This window comes from Populus alba, chromosome 17 (assembly GCF_005239225.2).
Source record: "Populus alba chromosome 17, ASM523922v2, whole genome shotgun sequence".
In the NCBI taxonomy this organism is placed as follows: Eukaryota; Viridiplantae; Streptophyta; class Magnoliopsida; order Malpighiales; family Salicaceae; genus Populus; species Populus alba.
The window spans coordinates 2,657,648-2,678,804 of NC_133300.1; the positions used below are offsets into that span (position 1 = coordinate 2,657,648).

At 37.8% G+C, this 21,157-nt stretch overlaps 2 protein-coding genes across 2 annotated transcripts; both read left to right on the forward strand.

Annotated features, from left to right (window-relative positions):
* The first annotated feature begins 11,853 nt into the window (after positions 1-11,853).
* LOC118032450 (putative disease resistance protein RGA3) lies at positions 11,854-12,219 on the forward strand. The gene has a single exon (XM_035037164.1). It carries the CDS (start codon positions 11,854-11,856, stop codon positions 12,217-12,219), a length of 366 nt encoding a protein of 121 aa, XP_034893055.1.
* Positions 12,220-16,678: 4,459 nt separating this feature from the next.
* LOC118032449 (putative disease resistance RPP13-like protein 1) lies at positions 16,679-19,687 on the forward strand. The gene is made up of 3 exons (XM_035037163.2): positions 16,679-16,714; positions 16,894-18,333; positions 19,439-19,687. Exons 1-3 carry the CDS (start codon positions 16,679-16,681, stop codon positions 19,685-19,687), a joined length of 1,725 nt encoding a protein of 574 aa, XP_034893054.2.
* The last annotated feature ends 1,470 nt before the right edge of the window (positions 19,688-21,157 follow it).

Sequence of the window (21,157 nt, forward strand, 5' to 3'; positions counted from 1 at the left end):
GACGATGATGAATACCAATGGTCTGAAAAAATGTGGATAGTTTTTGGTATTCACCACCCCAATCAGTTTGAACAGATTTTATTTTTAAGGAAAATTGACGTTCGACAAGAGTTTGAAATTGATGAAAAACAGAGTAAACATCAGACTTGGCAACTAGAGGATAATACCATACATATTTAGTATAAGCATCAACAAAGATAACAAAATAACGATAGCCATCTGAAGAAAAAAGGGGAGCAGGGCCCCATACATCACTAAAAATTAATTCAAGTGGAGCAGAAGTTTTGTGACCAATAGGTCCTAAAGACAAACGCGATGATTTTCCTAAAGGACAACTTTGACATTGAAAATTAAGACGTTTGTTGTTACAAATAATCTTATTTTTCGAGATTCACAATTGAAAGATACGTGAAGTAGGATGACCTAGTCGACGATGCCATAAATCGGCAGAGGCAGAAGTGCAGGGAGACCAATAGGCTTGAGGAATTGACGTGACGGAAGACTTGGTCAGGGCATAGAGACCATCTTTACTCTGACCTGAGAGAAGGACTTCATGGGTGTTGAAATCCTTGACATAAAACACACGAGGGTGAAATTCAAAATAAACATTATTATCAAGACAAAATTTCTGAACAGAGAGCAGAGGTTTTGTGATTGCAGGAACATAAAGAACATTAGATAAGGTGAAAGAACGATGTGGTGTATATATTTTTGTATGACCAAGATGAGATATAGGAAGGCCCTTACCATCACCAACATGCAAATTATCATTACCAAGGTACGGTTCTGAAGCGGTCAAGGTGGCAAGATCAGGTGTGACGTGTTGATTGGCACCGGTATCTGGAAACCAATCAACAGAACCGGTTGAGGAGAGAATGCGCTGCACCAGGTTGGCAGTAGGTTGTTGGCCATAACCTCGTTGCTGGAATTGAGGGCAATGGGGAGCTGTATGGCCGAAATTTTGACACAGTTGACAGCGTGGATTCTGCCCCCTATTACGCTGCCAAGAGCCTTGCCTATTGTCACCGAAGGAGGAGTTTTGGAAGCTGCGGTGATCAGGTCTGGAGCCAGCAAATCGGTTGCCTCTGTTGTTGGACTGGTTGGGACGCCAGCCACCGTTGAAGCGGCCCCTACTACGGCCAAAATTGCCAAAAGTCTGGCGATGTGCAACAAGAGCAGAAGATGGAATGCTGGGTGTGGGCAGCAGAGGAGCATGTATGGAAGCAGAAGATTTGTGAAGAAATTCATGTGTGAGGAGATGGCTGTGAAGATCTGCATATGATAAAGGTTCAGCCTTGGTAATAAGACTGGTAACTAAGTCTTTAAACTCTCCCCGAAGACCACGAAACACATATAAATTGAAATCTTCAAGTGATACTGGCCGACCAGCAGCGGCCAATTCATCAAATAAGGCCTTCGCTTTTTGCATAAATTGAGTTACTGATTCATCACCCTGTCGAAGATCCTGAAGAGAGCCGTGAAGTTGCATAATACGAGAGTTGGAGGTGGATGCGAGAGCTCACTCAAGAGTGCCCCAAGTTGAACAAGAACTTTGACAACCAATAACAAGATGCAAAACTTCCATAGATAGGGAGGAAAGAAGAGCACTTAGAATGAGTTGGTCCTGTTGTTTCCAGGTTTGAAAAAGCGGATTTACCTGAAGAGAGATACCATCATGGGTAAGAACATGTGTTGATGGACATGTGTTGGAGCCATCAACAAAACCAAAAACTCCTTGGCCTAGGAGATAAGGTAGCATTTGCATACGCCAATATAAATAATTGGTGTTTGTTAATTTGAGAGAGATGACTTGATGAGTGTGAGAAAGAGAGATATTGCTTGCGGCAGTAGAGGCAGCAAACGTGGGCTGCAAGAGGAGGCGTTCACCAGCTATGACAGAGGAGAATCCAGGCGGTGACGTAGTAGAGGAAAGCAGAGGAGGCGCTGCAAGAGAAGAGGGCTGCACTGTTGGAGAAGAAGAAAGCTGGACTGCTGGTGCTGCAGAATTTGAAGATGTATGTGGTGGCTGTTCCATTGAAAAAGGGAGGCTGGGAGGCTATGAGAAAATTAGGTTTAATTTATTTTAGGGTTTTGTTGCTCTGATACCAAGTTGAGAATAATAGAATATGTTGGGTTGTGCCTTAGTCAACCTTCCTATTTATATAGAGGCAGTAGAACACTGCATAAACTGTAATGATTACAACATCCTATATTAGAATCCTATTCTGATAGATACATGAGTAACTGTAATGATTACAACATCCTATATTAGAATCCTATTCTATAATAATTCTCAAGCCTGCCTTGTACTAGCACCTTCTTCGAATGCAGGTCCTTCACAATAAAACTATTAGCCCGAAACTCAATTAAGGCATCATTGTCTGAGCAAAACTTAGCAACACTTATCAGGTTGGCTGAGATAAATGGGACATGAAATACTTTTCTGAGTTGAAAAGATTGAGAATGAGAGACTAGCCGGTGGGAACCAATGTTGGAGATGGATAGATGCTTACCATTATCAACTGTGACTCTGTCTTTGCCTGTGTAATGAGTAGAATTGGTGAGATTGCCTTCATTCTAAGTCAAATGGTGACTTGCTCCAGAGTCGAGATACCAATCGTCATCAGTAGGATTATGAGAGGATGCAACCATGGCAGGTATTGTGTTTTGATTTCCAGCATTCAAAGGAGGAGGACCACTGTTTTGTGAGTTTTGATATGAGATATCAAAACGATGATAACAAACATGAACAGTATGACCAAACTTACCACACAACTGACACTGTGGCTTTTCAGAGTTGGTTGAATTATGTCTCCCAGCATAACCATACCTGCCTCCACGACTACGACCTTTGTAGGTGTAGTTGCTGGTATTGGAATTCTGGGTGTGTCCTCGGTTACCAATGAATTTTCGTCCACTACCTCTGTTGTTAGAGGAGGAGGCATAGCAGGCAGACATAGAAGAGACATGATCAAGTGAGCTTTGTTGCTCAAGACGATGCTCAAATGCTAGTAGCATACTATGAACTGTTTCAATAGAGATCTTTTCATCTCTAATGTTTATGACAGTGACTACTGCATTGTAGTCAAAGCCAAGTCCGCCAAGGAGATTCATTACCTGATCTTGTTCTAGAACAGGTTCTCCAATAGCTGCTAGATTATCTGCAGCTCCTTTGACCTTCATGATGTAATCTATCATGGATGAAGATCCTTTCTTCGTGGATTGTAGCTCAAGCCGTAGTTGCATAATTCTGGCTTTTGAGGAAGATGAAAAAGTTTTCTCCAAGGCATTCCAAGCAGTATAAGATGTATTGTAGCCAATGATCTGTGCCATAATAGTTGGTGTAAGGGATGAGTATATCCAGCTGAGAATTGTGCGATCTTGTCTTCTCCAAGCGACAAAAGATGGATTAAGCAGTCCTGGGCTTAACTTTTTCTCTGGACAGATGGTTGTGCCATCTATGAAGTCCTCAAAACCATTGGCAAAGATGACATTATCAATTTGAGACCTCCATAAGACATAAATTGACCGATCAAGCTTCACAGGCAGTGTATGATTGAGCATTTGGTGAGTAGGAGTGGATGCCAGTGTTGTACTTTGTCCAGAACCAACCAGACCAGAGGTAGATGAAGACTGATGAAATGCAGAAGCCATGGCAAAGAAAAAAAAGAAGAGCTTAGGCCCTGATACCAAGATAGAATTTGAGAAAATATTAATCTCTGTTTCTCTACTTAATAGTTCAGAGATTGTTCACATATATATACAAGTCTTGTTGTAGAGTCTGTTACAAGAAAACGAATATAACAGAAGAAGAATAACTGCCAGCACAATTGGCTTAACTAACATAACTAACTTTGATAACAAACTTTCAGCTACATGTAACTGACTTTAACTAACTCCTTGGCTACGTAACAGACTCTTCCAGTGATGGTTTATCAGTCTCCAGGTCACTTTTCCAGCAATCAACTCATGGTTCTTTTTTCAGCATGCATGACCTCATAAGTGATTTAGCTGAATACGTGTCAGGAGAATTTTGCTTTAAGCTTTGTATTAATGGTTCGGGATCTGGGTTGGAGGGTGAACATTCATGCTCGCTTTCAGAAAGGACTCGTTATTTATCAATCACTTCAGCGGCAGCATATGGCGAAGGACTTCGGATATTTCGTAGCATTCATGGAGTCCAACATTTGCGCATGAAAGAGTTGGGGAAGCTCTCACATACAAGGAAAAATCTTTCTATTCGGAATCTCAGAGATGTTGCAAATGCTCAAGATGCGTTGGATGCCAATTTGAAGGGTAAGAAGAAGATTGAGGAGTTGGGGTTGAAGTGGGATGGCAATACGGATGACACACTACACGAGAGAGAAGTACTTGAGATATTGGAGCCTTCTGAAAATGTGAAACAGCTTGTCATTACTGGTTACGGGGGTACAACATTTCCAGGCTGGCTTGTAAAGTCTTCTTTCTCAAATATGGTAAAGTTGACACTTTCTGGATGTAAGAACTATTAAACATAATCCACCCACTTGAGTCTACAGAATGGAGTGATAAGGCAGTTAATCAAGATGTGATTGTCTTTCCAAAAATAGAAGAATCATGAAGAGGAATTCAAGGAGTCCAATCACTGCATAATAGAAAATCAGTTCAGCAATCTACTCCAGCAATTTACTCCTGTAAAATAGCTATGTAACAGCACTAAGATAGAAATTACAATCTGTATAATTTTACTACTTTATTTGTAACTTTCCTTCTGAATATTTCTTTTACATTGTAAAGTCTATATATACATCAGTAATCAAGAACTCTCACTCACGCTTTGCATGAGAAGTTTTCTCACAATTATTCTCTTTTATATTTTTTCTTTAAGAACTGCATCCTCTTGCCACCACTGGGGCAGCCGCCTTCTCTAGAAAAGCTCTATATTAAAGGATTTGAAGAAGTCGTGGCTGTTGGTCCTGAGTTCTATGGAAGTGACTCTTCGATGGAGAATCCATTTAAATCCCTCAAAATATTAGACTTTGAGGGGATGAAAAAATGGCAGGAATGGAAAACAGATGTAGCTGGTGCTTTCCCTCATCTTGAAAAGCTCTTCATAGCAGGTTGTCCCGAGTTAACAAGTGCCGAGTTAACAAGTGTCGTGCCTGATCGTCACCTTCCTTCTTTATTCAGTCTTTCTATTAAAGAATGTCCGCAGCTTGGGGACATAAATTGGAAATGTGGACGTAAAATTATCTTGCGGATTAGGAGGAAATTTGTAATGAGGTAAATTATTAACAAATACTATGTTATGTAGATATATATTAGAAATCAATTCAAAATATATATATTAATTCATATCAAGTAAAATTAATTTAAAAATACTTTTAAATGAAAAAAAACTTACATATCTATATTCATATAATAAGTATGTTTATTAAATTATACTTAATCGTTTTTAGACATTTAATTGAGGAATAAAGTCTAGTGTTTGTGTAAGAGGAATAATGGTTGGAAAATATGTTTTCTACTTGATATTTTACTTACAAACAAATCATGTGAAAATATTAAAATTTAATAAAAATATTCTACCAATGCAAAAGATGCCAAGAACAGTGGTTTTTCATGAATATTAATTTATTTCTTTTATAATAAGAAAAGAAATATTTAATTGATTAAATTAACATATTTAAATATTTATTTTGAACATATTCATATTAAAACCCTTAAATTATCATAAATCCTGATATTTTAATAACTAATTATAAAATAATAAAATTAAAATTAGATAATAAAACAAATAAAAAAATTAAGGAAAATTTATCTAAAGTATAAAGCAAAAGATAACAAAAGTTAATTACTTAACTGCACTTGAAGAAAAATTTGTATATTGAAAAAAGCTGAGGAACGAGCTGGACATATATATAAAAGAGAGGCAAGGAAATCAAAATAGAAATTTGTATAATTAGGGTAAGAAAAGAAAGGAAGGAAATGAGCTGCAATAATAACTTTTCTATATGAACTACTCACTATATTATTATATTAATATTAAAAAAATAAAGAGGCAATTATCTCTTTTTGTATCAACGTGGCTCCGCCACTGGTTGATGATCCTAGAGAAGCATATTTAGTGCTGACCCTAGAGAATTTTTTTGAGGAAAAAATGAACTCTTATTTTGATTCTATACTAGCTTAGATTCCATGTGGTGATGCAATATTTCAACTGACCTTAATTTGATTTTGCTTTGTTTTTTTACGATTTGAAAATAAATGAAAGGTGAAGAAGTCTTCAAATATGTGAGACAAATTAAACCTGCCCACTACGACTGCGAGCCCTAGCAAGTTGAAACGCTACTTAATTTAAATGAATTAACAATTAAGAGGGAGTCTTCCAAAATCAGATGAAGTTTTTCCGCAAAGCCGAACCCATTTAATGGGCAGGCTTGCATGTGGAATGAATTTCCCAAAATCTTCATGTTCATACTCATAAAGAGAGAATAAGCTATAATAATAATAATAATAATAATAATAATAATAATAATAATAATCAAGCATGGCACCATGAGGCTTGACATAGCATCGATCCTTAATCCATTGACACGTTCCATTTTTGTGACACTACTCAATTACCAATGTCTGGATCAATGTTTGAAATCCAGAAAATTATTTCAACAATAGACGAATTGCACTGGCAATGATCATAAGTCAAGTCAAGATGATATTTTGAAATCCATCAATTGGCAAATTAAATGATCTGAAGAGGGACTGAATAACATAAATTAAAAATTAGAGGATCAAATGGAAAAGTTGGGAACTCAATTGCATCAATGGAGAGCCTAATTGAACAAAACAATGACAATTTAGGACCAAATTAAAGAAATATATTGAGTATTGAGACAAACTTGCAAAATAATTAAGTTTAGAAACTTAATTAAACTTTTGATGGGCTTATTAATTTAATTAACAGTTTAAATTAAAGTAAAATTAAGTTTGAAAGTTTAATTTAACCGAAATGCTACATTTGGTCCCCTATCCAAGCAATAGATCCATTCAGAGCCGCAACAAAGATAGTCGGATGTTTGCTTTCATTTATTGTCATATTCGGAACTCTGCCTTGCCAACACTTGAGAGCCTTTTTCCCTTGCATTGTTATATTTTGTCCCACTTAGAATTGCGGGTTCTTCGTTAAAATTAAACTATTTTTGTTGAAGATTACTTTTTTTATAATTTTGGATTGTTTTAATGTGTTGAAGTAAAAAATAAATTTTTAAAAATAAAAAATATTATTTTAATATATTTTTAAGTAAAAAATATTTTGAAAAGTAACCACTATAATGCTCTCAAATACCTTCTTTAAGGCCGTTTGTTTTTACATTTTAAAATTATTTTTTTAAAAAGAATAATTTTTTATATTTTAAATAACTTATATTTTCATATCATTTTAATATAATAATATCAAAAATAAATTTTAAAGATTAAAAAAATATTATTTTAATAAATTTTTAATTAAAAATATTTAAAAAAATAACTTCTCCTAAAACAAGTGGTTGTGATATTACTCCTCGTAAAACCAAATCAATCCATTAGTTACGAGATTTATTGCAACTTTGCTTAGTTTTCAATTCCACAACGTATGCTTGGTTTCAGGCAAATGAGACGACAAGTCGACGTCAAAGGAAGATGGTTTGTTAATTTGATAAATGACCAGATAGCTTCATATCAATAATTTTACACCACAAAAGTAAGAAAATGATAACTTCCCCACTTATCACGGTTGCTTTTCTTGGCCGGCAAAACAATCTGTGCTAATAAATTGTGTTTTTCTTTTTTAAATCCTTTTCCTTGAGAAGATTCGAGGACGACTCGGTAGAGTGGGAGAGTGATGCAATATTAAATACTTGGAAAGAAATTGAGAAATTAAAATTAATATTTGGGTCTTTGAGGTCAAGGTTCCCAGCTGTCTCCCTTGATCCTTGCTGCCTATGCAAATTCCTGTGGGCTTCCTAACTTTGCAAGGCATGCATTTAGCAGTGCAAATTCTGGAGCATTCTCACACTTGGAAACATTTGGCAAGCTCAAGGTATGTGGTTTGCAAGCACTCCCTTCTCTTTCATGCTTCAGATTTACTGGGAACGATGTGGAGTCTTTTGACGAGGAGACGTTGCCCTCTACTCTCACAACCCTTAAAATCAAACGTCCGGGAAATCTGAAGTCTCTTGACCATAAGGGGCTTCAGAGCAGGCGCTTCCCTCCTCCCTCGAATACCTTCATGTCATGACACTGGAATCTCTGGACTACATGGGGCTTCAGCACATCACCTCTCTTCGCAAATTGAAGATCTGGAATTGTCCAAAGCTTGCATCGTTGCAGGGGCAACCTCCCTCCCTTGAATGCCTTCAATTATGGGATCAACGAGGTCGGGACTACAAGGAGCTTCAGCACCTCACCTCTCTTCACACATTGATTCTCAAGAGTCCTAAGCTGGAGTCCCTTCCAGAAGACATGCTTCCCTCCTCCCTTGAAAACCTTGAAATCTTGAATCTTGAAGATCTGGAATATAAGGGGCTTCGGCACCTCACCTCCCTTCGTAAATTACGTATCTCTAGTTCTCCCAAGCTTGAGTCCGTGCCAGGTGAGGGGCTGCCCTCCTCCTTGAATCTCTTCAAATCTCAGATCTCAGAAATCTTAAATCTCTGAACTATACGGGGCTTCAACACTTCACCTCTCTTCGCAAATTGTTGATCTCGCATTCTCCTAAGCTTGAGTTCATGCCAGAACAAGGGCTGCCCTCCTCCCTTGAATATCTTAAGATTATCGATTGTCCTTTGCTGGCCACAAGGTGTGAAAGGGAGACGGGGGAAAATTGGCCCAAAATTTCTCACATCAGCAGTATAAAAATTTCTAATTAGAGGATGAAGAATCATGCAATAACACTCTCCTTTCATTTGTCCAACGTGCTCAGGTATTTACTAAATTCTCAGCCTTGCATCTGCTTTGCTTAAATTCTTTTTTTGGAGCATGGCATTTTCACAACAACAGATCTTCACCGCACAGCCCATCACCACATTAGGTAGAGATAGGTTCCCAGCAATTTGTTCAAAAAACAAAGGCATGATTTACAGTGAATCAGCAAATGCCAGCCCAAGATCATAATTCCTGTTTTCTTATTGTTTTCTGTTGAGGTTTAAAGTAATTTGAGATTCTGTATTCAAAGCAGAGTTATTAAGAAATGAAAAACAAGAACAATAGTGATCTTGCTAAGTTGCTAACATTGTATATCAGTTATCACTTGACACTGCACTGGTATTTTATGGGATATTTAAAAGAAAAACTTTGATCAGAATGTTTAACAGATGCTTAATCCTAATAGCATTATATTCTTGATGGATCTATGTTCAGGATTAAACTCGATAGATGGCCTATGGCCAGGATGAAATGAGGATGATGGCAAAGTGAAAAGAAAAGGTAAAACCTGAAAGAGATAACTGCTGGCCAACGATGCAGCATTTCAGAAATCAGGACATCCAAATGATGTATTTGATCCCAGTGCAAGCAACAGATCCAGAGATCTTGACAGAGTTGGATGTTTGCTTGCCTGTGTTGTTATACTTGGAACTCTGTGCACCTTTTCGCAAACTTTTTGCCAACAATGTAAGGAAATTAAGAAAAAAATTATCTAAATTATTTTCAACGAAAATTATCTAAATTATTTTCAACGAGTTCTATTAAGATTTGTACTTTGCATCAAATTTAGTCTTTAACTTGATTGCCTAGAAGAAGCTCAAGCAGGCTTGATTTGTAATGCTCATATGTCTACTTCTCATCAATAAGCTGACTTGTTCCCTAAGATCACAATTTTATATCCCATGAGTGTTTGATAGTGTGATTACAGTTGTTTTTTAAAAAAATATTTATACTGAAATATATCAAAATGATATTTTTTTTTTATTTTTTAAAAATTATTTTTAACATTAGCACATCAAAATGATCTAAAACATATATAAAAAAAGTTGATGAATCAATTTGAAAGCATAAGTACTTTTTTTGTATATAAAAAAAAAACTAATAAATGGTACACCCGAGGCAAAACTGTAGCCAATATAGCTTCTTGGCCAAGGAAAAGAGTCTTTCCCTTTGTAGTGTTGGAGTGGCAAATAATGGCTTATGATAAGCAAAAGTTGATTCATCTTGCTTAATTCTATCCATCTATTTTCTTCATAGTTGAGCTTGCAGCACTTATAATCAACTTGAAACTTGTATTCTTGACATGAGATCCTGTGAAGAATTTCCTAAGGGAAAATGAATAAATGATCTCGCTTAAAAATTGATGGAGACAAACCACTTCATCAGTAAAGAGAATATTTCCAGCGATGAAATTAGTTAAAACTTAAAAGTTGGTTACGCAATCGAGAAATGATTGATTAAATAATTGTTTGATTATGATTAATTATATCAAAAAAAGATATATTTAAAAGTGTTAATAATGAGAAAATCCTACAACGTTTTCAACATATAAAATCTTGTAAAGAACAATTATAAATTACAAAAAAAAAAATAGAATTTCATAAATCATCTTTTTATAATACATATATAAATTTTTAAGCTTTATATTAGAAACTTATAATTTTTAGATTTTTTAAATCTTAATTAATTTAGTTATATATTTATATTATTTTATACTCTAAAACTCGGGTCCATCCTTCATCTTAATGGCATAGATGAAAACTTATTATTCTTATCTTATTTATGCCCATTTGAAGACAGTTAATCCAAACTTAATCCACTTGATGCTGCCTTAATCATGCTGATATAAAAGATTAATACATTGAGCACCAAGCGTGTGGATATAATCAGCTGGCAAGGACTCCGGCTTGTAAGAAATGTTTTTTTCAACATTTTTTTTCAACAATGTTTATAGTTTCAGCTCAAATAATAAAATGACTGAAATCTTGGTCTTTTAAGTTTTTTTTTTTTTAATTTAATATTTTTTAAAAAAATTTATTTTGTAACCCAGCCCTAAATATAATATAAATAATTTAATATTGTTAGGAAGTTTTAAACCGGCTTCCATGAATTTAATATTGTACATGTCGGATCCTTCTTGCCCGTGACGGTGACGGCAATCCTGCCTATCATTTCGGTGTGGCCCGAGGTGAAAACGTATGGCCCTTAAATCTATCATTTTAATAAAACCCAATTCATATAAATTGATCCAGAGTTGAAATAAATTTAATAACTATGTTTTCATTTTTTTTCTTGAGTGGGTAATAGGTTTCTTAAAATATTTTTTTAAAAAATTAAAAACAATATTATTTTTAAAAATTATTTTTAACATTAACATATTAAAATAATATAATTTTTTTAAAAAATAAATTTACTCTTAAATAATTTTACACCACAAAAGTAAGAAAATGATAACTTTCTCCACTTATCACGGTTGCTTTTCTTGGCCGGCAAAAAAATCTGTGCTAATAAATTGTGTTTTTCTTTTTTAAATCCTTTTCCTTGAGAAGATTCGAGGAACGACTCGGTAGACTGGGAGAGTGATGCAATATAAAATACTTGGAAAGAAATTGAGAAATTAAAATTAATATTCGGGTCTTTGAGGTCAAGCTTCCCATCTGTCTCCCTTGATCCTTGCTGCCTATGCAAATTCCTGTGGGCTTCCTACTTGAGATTACGAAGATAGAGCGTTTCGAAACGAAAGCTATTTTGCATTTTTTAAAATAATTAAAAATTAAATTTTTATATTTTAAATCATTTTAATACGCTGATAATTTACTAATAAAATTTTTCAGATTATTTTTAACCCAAAACATGCTATTCCGGCTAGTTTTGATTTTTATCTCAAATTTATGTGCGGTCCCTATTGTGGGAATGGGCGGGATTGGTAAAACCGCTCTTGCTCAGCTTATCTACAACGACGAAAGGGTAGATCAGTGCTTCCAACTCAAGGCCTGGGTCTGGGCTTCTCAACAATTTGATGTTGCCAGGATTATTAAGGATCTTCTTGAAAAGATCAACGCAAGTACTTGCCGCACCAAAGAACCAGATGAATCTCTAATGGAGGCAGTGGAAGGGAAGAAACTTCTACTTGTTCTAGATGACGCGTGGAACATCGAGTACAATGAATGGGATAAATTACTGCTACCTTTGATAAAACAATGGAACAATGCAACAGTAGAGAATGTATGTTGCAGCCAAAAACTTAAGGTCTGCGTGTATTGTATTAGGGTTTTATAATCCCTTAATGTCCACAATTAATGCCTAAATACATGCCTAAGAATATTCACATTCCATAATAGGAATATTACAATCAGCTCATCCCATATTTAGATATTTCATAATACCCCCCCTCAAGTTGGAGCATGAAGGTCTCGGATGCCCAACTTGCGCAATAAAAATTCATATTGTTGCTTTCCCAAGGCTTTTGTGAATATGTCGGAAAGTTGTAATGAAGACGTAATGAATGAAGTCGTAATACTCCCAGCCACAATGGCATCACATATAAAGTGACAGTCAACCTCAATATGCTTAGTGCGCTCGTGAAACACAGGATTCTGTGACATATGAAGAGCCGATTGACTATCACAATGAAGGGACATAGCAGTCGGATGAGAGACGCCAAGACTTTCCAGTAAAGCTTTAAGCCAAGTCAACTCACATGTCGTCATAGCCATAGCTCGGTATTCTGCTTCGGCGGAGGAGCGGGAGACAATGTGTTGTTTCTTGGTTTTCCAAGATACCGGTGAATTACCAAGAAAAACTATCCAGCCAGTAAGTGATCGTCGAGTAAGGGGGCAACCGGCCCAATCGGCATCACACCACCCGTGTAGTCGCAGATCACTGTCACTACGAAGAAATACACCTTGACCCGGATTACCCTTAAGATACCGGACCACCCGCAAAGCAGCGTCCCAGTGTTCCTCCCGTGGGCATTGCATGAATTGGGATAGAATATGCACACTATAAGAGAGTTCGGGTCGAGTGAAGCAAAGATAAATCAATCGTCCTACCAAGCGACGATATTTTTCCGGATCGACTAATGCTGTACTAGTGGACAAAGCAAGTCGATGATTTTGTTCTAAAGGAACAGCTGCTGGTCGAGCCCCTAGTAACCCGGCCTCCGAAATAATGTCAAGTGCATATTTGCGTTGACAAAGAACAAAACCAGCAGGATTGCGCGCCACCTCAATGCCCAAAAAATATTTTAGGCAGCCAAGATCTTTCATGTGAAAGCAAGCACTGAGATAATCTTTGAATGTCTGTATATCACCCGGACGATTGCCAGCAATAATAAGATCATCAACATACACAAGGACACTAAGTTGTACTTCCCCTTGCAGATATGTGAATAAGGAGTAGTCAGAATAAGATTGCTGGAAACCATAGCTCGTCAAGGCGGTTGAGAGTTTAGCAAACCAGCACCGAGGAGCCTGTTTTAACCCATAAAGCGACTTTCGAAGTTTGCAAACTGCCCCAGTTGTCCCGACGCGAAAACCAGGCGGAAATTTCATGTAAACTTCCTCCTGAAGATCACCATGCAAAAATGCATTATGAACATCCATCTGATGTACTGCCCAATTCTTCGCGGCGGCCACAGCAAGAAATACCCGTACGGTAACCATCTTTGCGACAGGCGCAAAGGTGTCCGTGTAATCAAGGCCTTCAGTCTGATGATTGCCCAAAATGACTAGGCGAGCCTTCAATCGCTCAATAGTACCATCAGAATTATATTTGATCTTGTACACCCACTTGCATCCCAAAGCTTTCTTCCCAGCCGGTAAACTCTGAACAACCCAGGTCTCATTAGTTTCGAGTGCGGAAATTTCACGCTGCATGGCATCTCTCCAACCTTTGTTTCGGACTGCCTCTGAATAGGACACGGGTTCCCGCTCAGCTGTGATGACTGCAAGAAAGTGTCTATGTCGTATAGAAAACTTGTCACAATTCACATAATGTGCTAAAGGATAGGGTGTACCTGAAGGATGCAGTGGGTCGAGTGGCGAGCGAGATGGACTCAGTTGAATGGTGTTGGTGACATAATCATGAAGTCGGACGGAGGGATACCGCTGGCGATGTCCTCTTCCCAATAGATTATCCTCTTCTTCTAGATGAGGAGAAGCCGATGGGGCAATAGTTGGAAGTGACTTAGAAGATGAATGATCAAACTCCAGCATATCCTCTGGTATAAGATCGTGGGCCTCGTCAGAAGTGGAAGGCCCATCAGTAGTTTGAGCAAAAGGGAAAACATCTTCGGAGAACACAACATCCCGAGAGACAAAAAAATCTTGTCTTTCCAAATCATACAAGCGCCATCCCTTCTTCCCATAAGGATAACCAACAAAAATACACCGACGACTTCTACTTGCCATTTTATCCCCCGTCTTCTCATGTGCATAACACAAAGACCCCAAAACACGTAAGTGATTATAAGACGGTTCCACCCCATGTAAAACGTGATATGGTGTTTTCCCATCCAAAATCAAGGAAGGAGTCCGATTGATTAAGTACCCAGCAGTCAATACACACTCGCCCCAAATTTAATTGGAAGAGAACCTTGAAATCGCAGAGCGCGGGCTACATTCAAAATATGTTGATGTTTTCTCTCCACACGCCCATTTTGTTGTGGAGTGCCTGTACAAGAAGTCTGAAAAATAATTCCTTGATCAAAGAAATATGATTTCAGACATGTAAATTCTGTCCCGTTATCGCTTCGGACAATTTTGACTTTCCGAGCAAATAGTCTCTCAACCATGACAAAGAATTGTTTAAGCATACTAGATACCTCTTTCTTGTCAACAAGCAAATAAATCCATACAGCACGAGAGAAATCATCAACAATAGTTAAAAAATACGAAGCACCACATGAAGAAACTGTTCTATATGGTCCCCATAAATCACAATGAATCAGTTCAAAAATACCCAAGGTCTTATTTTCGCTAACACAAAATTTATCTCTCCGCTGTTTTGCTCTTTGACAAACATCACAATTTTTATTCAAACTGTTTTCCTGGTTACTAGAATGAACTTCGGGAACTAACTTTGTTATTCGTAGAGAAGGATGCCCCAGTCGCTGATGCCAGAGATCAAGAGACGCTCGATTACTGATCTTCATTGTATTAATCCGCGGTATCCCTTTGAAATAATAAAGTCCATCTCGTCTCTCACCCGCACCAATCAGCATCCTCGAGGTGTGGCCCTGTATAACACATAATTTTTTAGTGAATAGTACAAAACAATCATACTGATCAATTAATTGCGACACAGAAATTAAATTGCAAGTAAGTCCTGGCACATAAAGAACATTTGCAAGGCACAAATCTCCATCAAGAACTGTTGTTCCCTCTTTGACCGCCAAAGCACTACTTCCATCTGGTAAGCCAACGGGACACTAATCAATTATTCTTAAATCAGTAAGTTCCTCAATGGACCCTGTCATGTGATTAGAAGCCCCGGTGTCCAATATCCACACCGAACCAGTCACTGTCCCATACAAATTTTTAAGCTTACCGGTCATTTTATCAGTTATTTCCTTCGGCTCTCCCAAGATAGCCTTTAATTTTGCCCACTGTTCGTCACTCAAACCTGGGAACGACAACGACGAGCTTCCTCCTGCGTTTGCAACAGTGGCAGAGCTGGACCCGATGTTGGTGAGAGCAACGTTAGCACGGTGGGTTCCTCTGTGTCCCCGGCCTCTTCCTCTACCACCGGAGTACCCTCTGCCACGGCCAGCCTCTCTTCTCTCGTCTCCCCTGGGTCTGTCACCCCACCATTCAGGGTATCCCGTTAGGACAAAGCAATTGTCTTCTCCATGCCCTGATTTATGGCAGTGCGAGCAGATCCCCTTCTCTTGCCCGTCGGTTCGAGTCATGGAGCCCTGGTGTCGTCCGTCGGTTCGGGTGCGAGCAACAAAAGCCACAAATTCTCCTTGTTCTTCTCTACCTCGAGTCATCCCCTTCACCTGTTCTTCTTGAGTGAGGATGGAATAAACCTTGTGCAACCCCGGTAATGGGTCTTGTGCCAGGATGTTAGATCGGGTTGTCTCGAACCGCTGCTCATCAAGACCCATAAGAAACAGGTGCACCTTCTCTTCCTCTCGTCTCTTTTCCAATTCTGAACCCAAATTGCATGTGCACTTTCCACACTTGCACACCGGCAATTGCTCAAAATTGCCCAGCTCATCCCATAATTGTTTCAATTTCCCATAGTAATCCATGATAGTCATTCCTCTCTGTTTGCAATCGGCCAATTGGGACCTTAATTGTTGAATCCGAGGTCCATTGGTGATGCTGAATCGGTCTTTGATGTCCAACCACAAATCCCGTGCAATCTCTACATGAGATATGGTTGATCTGAGTGTGGATTCGATAGTGTTTCGAATCCAGGACACCAACAATGAATTGATAGTCCACCAGTCTTCCCAATCTTCTGATTCTTCACTGGGTCGTGCAATAGACCCGTCGATGAACCCGAATTTCTTTCGGGCTCTCAGGGCTGTTCGGAACGAACGTGCCCACTCTTCATAGTTGTTCCCCTTCAGTTGGACCTGAGTAATCGTAAACCCAGGATTATCAAGAGATGTAATATCGTATGGCGAAATCGTTTTTCGATTCTCGCCAGATACAACCCTGCTGCCGGACATGGATTCTGCCATGTGTTCTGTTTGATTGTGTTTCAATTGTTTTATTGCTCTGATACCATGATAAAACAATGGAACAATGCAACAGTAGAGAATGTATGTTGCAGCCAAAAACTTAAGGTCTGCGTGTATTGTATTAGGGTTTTATAATCCCTTAATGTCCACAATTAATGCCTAAATACATGCCTAAGAATATTCACATTCCATAATAGGAATATTACAATCAGCTCATCCCATATTTAGATATTCCATAATAACCTTTGCGGTATGTGGAGCAAGGAAGTAAGATTGTCGTGACAACACGGGAAGAAGATGTAGCAAAAGTCACGCAAACTGTCATCCCCTCTCACCGCTTGAATGTAATAAGCGATGAAGATTGCTGGAAGTTGTTTGCAAGGGATGCATTTAGTGGTGTAAATTCTGGAGCAGTCTCACACTTGGAAGCATTTGGCAGAGAAATAGTGAGAAAGTGCAAAGGTTTACCGCTGGCAGCGAAAACTCTTGGGGGTCTTTTGCACTCCGTAGGAGATGTCAAGCAATGGGAGAAGATATCCAATAGCAGTTTGTGGGGTTCGTCGAATGAAAACATCCCTCCAGCTCTAACATTGAGCTATTATTATCTTCCTTCACACCTCAAACGATGTTTTGCTTATTGTGCAATATTTCCCAAGGGTTATGTATTCAAGAAGGATGGATTAATCACTGAATGGATGGCACAAGGTTTTTTAGTCCAGCCCAGAGGCGTTGAGGAGATGGAAGAGATAGGTGAAAAATACTGTGATGATCTTGTCTCCAGGTCACTTTTCCAGCAATCAACTCGTGATTCTTTTTTCAGAATGCATGACATCATAAGTGATTTAGCTGAATACGTGTCAGGAGAATTTTGCTTTAAGCTTGGTATTAATGAATTGGGCTCTGGGTTGGAGGGTGAACATTCATGCATGCTTCCAGAAAGGACTCGTTATTTATCAATCACTCGAGCAGCCATGTTTACACCATATACTGGGGCAGGACGTCGGATATTTCGTAGCATTCATGGAGTCCATCATTTGCGCGCCTTGTTTCCACTATATATTTTTGGGGAAGTTGATATTGAGACGCTGAATGACATCTTGCCAGATCTAAAGCACTTGCGAATGCTATCTTTATGTCATCCAAAAGATACTTCTTCTCAGTTGCTCAATTCCATTGGCAACTTAAAACATTTGCGGCACTTGGACCTTTATGGGACATCGATTGAAAGGTTACCTGAAAGTGTGTGCACCTTGTACTATTTGCAAAGTTTATTGTTAGGAGAGTGCCGACATCTCATGGAGTTGCCATCCAACATTTCCAACTTGGTCAACCTACAACATCTTGATATTGAAGGGACAAATTTGAAAGAGATGCCACCAAAAATGGGGAAACTCACAAAGCTTCGAACTTTGCAATATTACGTCGTGGGAAAAGAGAGTGGGTCTAGCATGAAAGAGCTGGGGAAGCTCTCACATTTAAGGAGAAAACTTTCTATTTGGAATCTCAGAGATGTTGCAAATGCTCAAGATGCTTTGGATGCCAATTTAAAGGGTAAGAAGAAGATTGAGGAGTTGAGGTTGATATGGGATGGCAATACAGATGACATGGCAATACAGATGACACACAACAGGAGAGAGAAGTACTTGAGAAATTGGAGCCTTCTGGAAATGGGAAACAGCTTGCCATTAATGGTTACGGGGGTACAATGTTTCCAGGCTGGCTTGGATACTCAACGCTACCATATTTAAGAAAGAAGAGTATCCAAGCCATTGGTGGACTTCAATGGTTATTTCAATTTTTATTAATTTGGCCTCCCGAAATATCCTTGTTATATATCATAAACAATCTAAAAAAAAAAAAAACAATACAAAATACACCAATCAAATTTAATTAATTCACTGTAATTGGTTTGAATAAAAAGAGAGAAAAATAGTTTGAATACATGAAATATAGTTAAAAAATACTAATGAGATAATAAAATTCATATTCATTGTGTCTCTAAAGAGAATTAATGCCCACTTTCTAAATATCCTAAGCAATTAAAATAAAATAAAAAAATATTGTCAGTTCGGTGTATTGAATTTTTGAAATTCATCCTCTCTAATTGCCATCGAAACCTAGAGTTTTTTTAGATTTTCAACATATAAAATTTTGCAAGGAACAATTATAAATTATAAAAAAAAAAATAGAATTTCATGAATCATCATTTTATATAAATATATATATAAAAGCTTTATATTACAAACTTATAATTTTTAGATTTTTTAAATCTTAATTAATTTAGTTATATACTTTTATTATTTTATACTTTAAAACTCGGGTCCATCCTTCATCTTAATTGCATAGATGAAAACTTATTATTCTTATCTTATTTATTATTCTTCTTCTCAAACTACCGGCTAGTGCTAAAACAACCATAATAGAAAAAACAAATTGAGAACTTACTCATTAAAACTAGGGGTGTTCATGGTCCGGTTCGGTCCGATTTTAACATAAAAATTCAACCGAACCGGAAAATACTATTCCTTGTTAGTATAACCCGAACCGAACCGAGAACCGGTTCAAACCGAACCGGTTTTGTTCGGTTCGGGTCGGTTTTTTAGCCTTACAAACCAGAAAAACCGAAATCAATCAAATAATTGGCTCTATTTTAGTCCAGATCCGTTCTCAGATTTCTTTTTTTTAGATCTGTGACCTCTGTCTTCTTTTTTTTTCTTGGCTGGCTGTTCTTTCTTCCTGCTGGTGATAGATCTTGCGATGGCAGCTGAAGCTGCGATTGAGATGTGAGTGGTTGTCCGGTCAGAGGGGATGAAGAGGTTGTTGGCTGCTGCTATTCGGCCACCGCTGGGGGGGAGCTTTGTCGCGTCTGTGCTGGTGAGGGAGACCGTGGCCTGCGGCCGGTGGAAGAGGGAAGATCTGTCAGCAGCGCTCTCGGTGGCTGAGAGAAGCACCGCTGGGAGGGAGAAGATCTGGTACGTGGCTGGTTGTTCGGGTGTGTCGCTGGAAAAGGAAAATGGAGCTGCTGTCTTGGAGAAGGGGAGAGACCGTGGCTGAGGGGAGAAGACCTGGGAGGCGAGGGGTGGCTGGAGAAGGAAATGGCCAGAAGGGGAAACGGCTGAGGGAAAGGGAAGAAGAAGATGGGGCTACGGTGGAGGCTGATTTGTGAAGGTGGGGAAGATCGGCTCGCGGTTGGTTGAGGGAGAAGAGAAAAATCCATTCCAACGGCTCTGGAAAATTATTGGTCTTTAATTTCTGCCATGTTTGGAAATAGTACAGTGACACGCAGACCCACAAATCCCACCTTTTGATAATCTAGAGATTGATTTCAGATGGTCTTGTATTTAATTATAGTAACTGGAGAGTAAACTTAACTTTAATGTTGACACATTCTACTAGGCATTATAATACAATTTGTAGTTGGAGTAGATGACAAAAGAAAAGTTAGATTTTGCCTTATTTTCTCTGCCCACGCCTACAAGCGTGCATGTGAATTTCCAGATTTCTAAAATGTAAAAAACCACCCGGTCCGGTTTGGTCCGGTTTAATCGGTTTAAGCCTTTTTAAACCAGAACCGAACCGGACCAGGTGGTTTTTTAAATTTTTTTAATCGGTTTATTCGGTTTTTCTATCGGTTCGGTTTTTTCGATTTAATCGGTTGGTCGGTTTTTTCGAACACCCCTAATTAAAACCTTTGAACTAAGACTTAAGACAAAATAAGTGAGGGAATGAGTATTGAACACATCTCAACTCAGTACAATCCTATAAATTTGTTTTCAATTTGCATTTGATGAAAAATATACAAGGAATCATAAATGAATCAACTCAAGCATTGCGAAGAAATTATCAAGATATCATAAATGTGTTGACTTTGGTTAAAGTTTTGGAACAACAAATTCAAATTCAAATTCAAATAATAAAGGATGAAAATATTTAGATGATGATAATTTATTTATTTATTTGTGAAAGAAAAAACATTAATATGAATATGTATATTATTCTTATTAGTTGATGAAACAATTTGAAAGCATCAAAGTACTTTTTTGTAAAAAAAAAAAAACTAATAAATGGTACACCCGAGGCAAAACTGCAGCCAATATAGCTTGTTGGCCAAGGAAAAGAGTCTTTCCCTTTGTAGTGCTGGAGTGGCAAATAATGGCTTATGATAAGCAAAAGTTGATTCATCTTGCTTAATTCTATCCATCTATTTTCTTCATAGTTGAGCTTGCAGCACTTATAATCAACTTGAAACTTGTATTCTTGACATGAGATCCTGTGAAGAATTTCCTAAGGGAAAATGAATAAATGATGTTGCTCAAAAATTGGTGGAGACAAACCATTTTATTAATAAAAAAAATATTTTCAAGGATTAAATTGGTTAAAAGTTGGTTATGCAATCAAATCAGAGATGATTGATTAAATGGTTGTTTGATTATGGTTAGTTATATCAAAAAAGATATATTTAAAAGTGTTAATAATGAGAAAAATCCTATAACGTTTTTAATATGTAAAATCTTGCAAAGAACA

Excerpts from the sequence above, each read along its gene's own strand:
- LOC118032450 (XM_035037164.1), top strand. The coding sequence starts at position 11,854 with ATGGGCGGGATTGGTAAAACCGCTCTTGCTCAGCTTATCTACAACGAC.
- LOC118032449 (XM_035037163.2), top strand. The coding sequence starts at position 16,679 with ATGATAAAACAATGGAACAATGCAACAGTAGAGAAT. Across the intron at positions 16,715-16,893 it reads ACAATGCAACAGTAGAGAAT|CAAGGAAGTAAGATTGTCGT; the intron begins GTATGTTGCAGC and ends CGGTATGTGGAG. Across the intron at positions 18,334-19,438 it reads TGCCATTAATGGTTACGGGG|GGGATGAAGAGGTTGTTGGC; the intron begins GTACAATGTTTC and ends GTCCGGTCAGAG.